At 67.7% G+C, this 5467-nt stretch overlaps 2 protein-coding genes across 3 annotated transcripts in view; both read right to left on the bottom strand.

The window, feature by feature from the left end:
- Nucleotides 1–5431, bottom strand: part of STUB1 (STIP1 homology and U-box containing protein 1) — an 11638-nt gene extending 6207 nt beyond the window's left edge. The window contains exon 1 of the mRNA XM_039731782.1: nucleotides 5413–5431. The gene's annotated coding sequence lies outside the window, so the exon portion shown is untranslated. The remainder of the gene's footprint in view (nucleotides 1–5412) is intronic.
- RHBDL1 (rhomboid like 1) lies at nucleotides 11–5461 on the bottom strand. 2 transcript variants are annotated; one of them, XM_039731742.1, is made up of 8 exons: nucleotides 5344–5461; nucleotides 3149–3307; nucleotides 2690–2914; nucleotides 1972–2120; nucleotides 1778–1890; nucleotides 1453–1553; nucleotides 353–413; nucleotides 11–282 (listed from the first exon to the last, which is right to left on the bottom strand). In XM_039731742.1, exons 1-8 carry the CDS (start codon nucleotides 5380–5382, stop codon nucleotides 11–13), a joined length of 1119 nt encoding a protein of 372 aa, XP_039587676.1. In that variant the 5' UTR covers nucleotides 5383–5461. The 2 variants fall into 2 exon arrangements, with proteins under 2 accessions (XP_039587676.1, XP_039587675.1); XM_039731741.1 differs by lacking the exon at nucleotides 5344–5461 and adding an exon at nucleotides 3392–3959.
- Nucleotides 5462–5467: the final 6 nt, after the last annotated feature.

Raw genomic sequence — 5467 nt, 5'->3', positions numbered from 1 at the left:
ACCCACGGGGCTACGGCGGGGGCGGGATCTGTGCCCCCAGCAGGTCGTAGGCGAAGATGTTCCAGAAGACGGCGAAGAGCAGGAAGGTGCCGTAGGACAGCAGCAGCACCCACCAGCCGCACTGGTCCTGCAGGCTCTCCTCGTAGCTGCGCAGGATGGTCAGCCCCATGCTGATGCCCACGATGGCCCCCGCCAGGTGCGCCATGAAGCTGGGCTGCGGGCCCGAGGCCGGCAGCGGCGGCGAGAAGCGGAGCCAGACGGCGCGACCGACCTCGGAGCTCACTGCGGGACAGGCGGGAGGCGCTGAGCCCGCGGCGGGACCCGCGCGGCCCGGGGGGGGAGCGGTACTCACTGCACACCAGCGCCAGAACCATCCGCAGCAGCTTGTAGGGACAGCGCATCCCGGCCCAGTTCTGCGGGACAGGGAGAGAGGGAGGATGAGGGATGGATGGATGGATGGATGGATGATGGATGGATGGATGGATAGATGGATGATGGATGGATGGATGGATGGATAGATGGATGATGGATGGATGGATGGATGGATAGATGGATGATGGATGGATGGATGGATGGATAGATGGATGATGGATGGATGGATGGATGGATAGATGGATGATGGATGGATGGATGGATGGATAGATGGATGATGGATGGATGGATGGATGGATAGATGGATGATGGATGGATGGATGGATGGATAGATGGATGATGGATGGATGGATGGATGGATAGATGGATGATGGATGGATGGATGGATGGATAGATGGATGATGGATGGATGGATGGATGGATAGATGGATGATGGATGGATGGATGGATGGATAGATGGATGATGGATGGATGGATGGATGGATAGATGGATGATGGATGGATGGATGGATGGATAGATGGATGATGGATGGATGGATGGATGGATAGATGGATGATGGATGGATGGATGGATGGATAGATGGATGATGGATGGATGGATGGATGGATAGATGGATGATGGATGGATGGATGGATGGATAGATGGATGATGGATGGATGGATGGATGGATAGATGGATGATGGATGGATGGATGGATGGATAGATGGATGATGGATGGATGGATGGATGGATGACAGGCTGGCACCAGTGATGCTCCAACACTGAGGTGGGGGCTTCAGCCAGAGCTCCATGGACCCCCCCTCATGTCCCTGCTCCTCCCCATCCCCACCCACCCCTGATTCCACCCAAGGTGGTCCCCCTGTGACAGTGCCACCCCTGCTGCCACCCACAGCATCCTCCCACCAACGCTGCCCTCCCACAGTGCCAGCCACCCCATGGCATCCCCCCATAATGTGCCAGCACCTTGCCCAACCTGCAGACAGTTCCCATCCCCGTTGTCACCCCATGGCACCCCCCACCATGCTGCCCACAGCCATCCCCCCTGTCCCCCCTCTGTGTCCCCTTGTCCCCTGGCTGACCATGACGACGTTGGCGAGGTGAGCAGAGCAGAGGGCGTAGACCCCCCCCGAGCCCCCCACCAGGGGGGCCCTCATGTCCGTGATGGAGACGGTGAGGGAGCCTGGGGGCACAGACAGGCCTCAGCATGGGGTCTCCCCCCACAGCATTAATTAATTACTGTCTACATTAATTAATTACAGCCTGCATTGCCCCCCAGCCCCCAGCCAAGTGATGCTGGCACTGCCAGCAGAGCCCCACCAAACTCGGCGTGCACCTCCCCGTGCCCTCACAGGGCTGGTGACAGGGGCTGGGGGGTGGGGACAGTCCCCCCAGGGCAGCACCCACCTGCCAGGACCCCGGCCAGGTAGAGGAAGCTGATGCGCAGGATGCCGTGCACCATCTCCAGGGGCACCCCGATCATCAGCTGCAGCAGGGCGTTGAACCCCAGCTGCTCCAGCCTGCCCGGGCACAGGAGGGGACAGAGGGGGCTCAGCCTGCGCAGCCCCCCGGCTGTCCCCCCGTGCCCCGGCAGGACCTACCCCACGTGCATGAACATGTAGGTGAGGAAGCGCCAGGCGCGTGCCCGGTGCCCGGGGTGGTAGACCAGGGGGCTCTTCATGTACTCGGGGTGGTAGGTCTGCAGCACCCACTTGTTCAGCCGGGCGCCGTAGCACAGGAACACGATGATCTGTGACAAACCCCGCGGCTGTCACCCCACAGTGAGCCCCACACGGGCACCAGGGTGTCACAGCTGGGGTCACCCATCCCCGCTGCCCCGGGGGCGAGTCACACGTGGGCACAAGGACATCACAAACGGGGTCCTCCACCCCTTCACCCCGGGTGTGAGTCCCCCAAGGGCACCAGGACATCACAGCTGGGGTCACCCATTCCTTCTACCCTGGATCTGAGCCCCTCCATGGGTCCCATCCTGGGCACACGAACACCACGACTGGGGTCACCCATCCCCTCTGTCCTGGGTCTCAGCACCACCATGGACACCAGGACATCACCACGGGGGTCACCCAACCCCTCACCACGCATCTGAGCCCCTCTGTGGCCACCAGAACATCCCAACTGTGGCCACCCACCCCCTCTACCCCAGCTCTGACCACCCACGTGGGCACAAAGGTGTCACATCCAGGGTCACACATCCCCTCAGGTCAGCACCAGGAGCTCACAACCAGGCTCACCCCCCTGCCCAGCCCGAGTCTGATCCCTGCCAGGTCCCGGCTATGCCCAGCTGGCCCCTGCCCGCACCTGGGTGAGGGTCACGGCTGCCATGAACACGGGGGGCGGGCAGGTGCGGTGCTGGTAGAAGTACCAGCGCCGGTCCATCTCGCAGGGCAGGATCTCGTAGGCCACGTAGCGGACGAAGCGTTTGTAGATGCCGAGGCCGGTCTCGTCCAGCAGCACGTCGCGGGGCAGCGCCCGCTGCCCGTTGGCGATGGCGCGCTTGAAGCTGCTGGAGCGCTTGCTGCTGATCTGCGGAGAGAGGCCGAGCCCGCGGGGGCAGCTCGGGACCCCCGGCCTGGGGCCACCCCTGCCCCGCCACCCCCCGCAGCCGCAGCCCGGAGGAGCCCCCGAGGCCGCGCCGCCCCCGCCCCTGGGCACCCCCGGGCACCGCCGCTCTCTGCCCCCCTCCCCGGGCACGGGGAGGTGCCCGGCGCCCACCCCGGGCTGGCACCCACCCCGTCCCCGCCGCCGCCCGGCACTGACCAGGTCTACCAGCTCCTGGTAGCAGACCTGGCCCTCGTCGTTGCCCTGTGCCAGGGCCACCAGCATGTCGAGCTTGGCGGGGTCCAGGGGCAGCTCATGGCTGTGCACCAGGCTGGCGAAGGTCTCCACGCCGATGAAGCCGGTGTTCTCGGGGTCCAGCTGCGGGCACGGCACGGAGCATCACCGGCGTGCCGCGGCTCCCTGCCCGGCTGGGGACACCTCCCGCTGTCCCTGGTGCCTCACGCCTGGCTCCGTGACGCTGTCCCTGCCTCCCGCAGCCGCGCCGGGCCGTGCCCGGTGAGGTGCCCCGTGCCACGCCGTGCCCCGTGCCGTGCCGTGTCCCCGTCTCCCCGCGGCGCAGCCAACACTCTCCCACTCAGTTATTTCTCGCCGCCAGCAGCCTGCCAGCCAGGAAGCCACCAAGCTAAACACACGCGCAGCCCTGGCACCAGCCTCCTCCTCTCCTCCTCCTCCTCCTCTCCTCCTCCTCCTCCCGCCGCCCTTGCCGCCGGCCGCTGGCATCCACCGCGCCCTGCCCGGGGCTCCCTGAGCCATCCTCGGCGCTCCCAGAGCCGGCCGGGCACCCCGAGACCCCCGGGACAGCGCCCAGGGACACCCAGCGCCACGGAGTGCCCGACGTGGGACGGCTCTTGGGGACAGGGAGCCCGGGATGGCACGGGAAGGTGGAGACGGGGACAGGGCACCCCCGGGCAGAGCACAGCCCCTGCAATCACCCTGGGCTCGTGCGGGGTTTGCTCCTTGCTCCTGCCGGGAGGAAATGCGGGAGAGGAGCCTCAGCCTCGTGGGATGAGCAGGAAAGGGAGCGCTTGGGACACGGGATCGTGTCCCCACCGGGTGGGCACCCTGTCCCTCCCTGCTCCCCCGGCAGGAAACAGCCACAGCCCCTTCCCCAAGGGGGTTTGGCTGCCCGGAGCGGGGAGCAGGGTGGGATGAGGGGAGGGGTGGGATGAGGGGTGCAGAGTGGGATGAGGGGAGCAGAGAGGGATGTGGGGAGCAGGGTGGGATGAGGGGTGCAGGGTGGGATGAGGGATGCGGGGTGGGATGAGGGGAGCAGGGTGGGATGAGAGGAGCAGGGTGGGATGAGGGGTGCAGGCAGCACTGCAACCTCTCAGCAGCCTGCCCCTGGGAACAGCCCCAGCCGCGGGGAACGGGAGCACCCGGGTGTCACCCGTGCCCCTGCCCCACAGCCGTCACCCCACGGCTCCACGTGTGTGTGTCACGCCGGGACCTGGCACACGCTGAGCCACCGGCCCCAAGAACACCAAGAGCCCTGTCAGCAGCCAGGGAGCCCCTTTCTGCTTTTGGGGTGCATCTCCCCCCACCCCAAACTCACTGGCACCCTACGAGCCCCCGGTGGGGCCCAATCCCCAGCCCAGCCCCCCCAGCACTGCTCGTTCCCGGGGAAGATGCCGCTGGTTCCTGAAGAGCCCGGGTCCACATGGAGTCCCTGTGCCCGAGGGTGGGGTGACACGGGGGGCAGCACCGCGGCTCCCGGGCTGGGGGACTCAGCCAAGGTCACGGGAACAGCGGGGGGCGAGTGGGGGATCAGTTCATTTTCCTGATCCCCAAGGAATTCCTTCCCCGTGCCCAGGGGAGAGCGGCCAGCTGGGCCAGGGCTGGGTGGGGATGGAGGGACGAGGCGATGGAGCTCAAGGGGGGCTGGGGGGACCGGGGGCAGCGGGTGGAAACCCCTGGAGGCCCCATCGTGCCGCGAGCACAGCCCCACGCCGCGCAGCGCTGATGCTCCACGGCCTCATCCCGCAATCAGGTCACGGGGGTGGGCGCAGACCCCCGCCTCGCCGGCGGCGCCGAGCCCACGGCACCCCCGGGGCTCCCTCCGGCCCCCAAACCCCGCCGGGGCTCCGCGCCCAGCACCCCTCGTCCTTGAGGGCGCACGGGCAGGATCCGACCCGGCGCTGGCGGAGGGAGAGGCCACAAGTGAGATGAGCGGCGCGGTCTCAGCGGCACAGGGCGGGGGGGGCCCCAGGGCGGTGATGAGGGGCTCCGGGGGGCGCTGGCGGGGCTGGCACGGCCCCTCTGGCCGCCCCGGGTGGCAGCGCTGCCCGCTGCGCGCCAGCCGCGCCCGGAGCTGCGAGCAGCCCGGCCCCGGTAGCGACCGATGGCCGCTGTCCGGCGGCCCCCAGCGCAGCCCGGTGCCCCCCGAGCGGCCTCACCTGCTCCTGGATGAGCTGCAGCAGGGAGCTCCTGTCCATGCACCCGGCGGGCTGAGGGCTCCGCCGCTCCCCCGCGCCCGGGGCCGGCGAGCCGGGCAGGGGAGCGGCGCGGGCGGCGGGGGCG

The sequence above is a fragment of the Passer montanus genome, unplaced genomic scaffold, assembly GCF_014805655.1.
Source record: "Passer montanus isolate IOZ18808 unplaced genomic scaffold, ASM1480565v1 scaffold8, whole genome shotgun sequence".
In the NCBI taxonomy this organism is placed as follows: domain Eukaryota; kingdom Metazoa; phylum Chordata; class Aves; order Passeriformes; family Passeridae; genus Passer; species Passer montanus.
The sequence above is the reverse complement of the archived record's forward strand: the minus strand, read 5'-3'. Positions and strand labels throughout refer to the sequence as shown.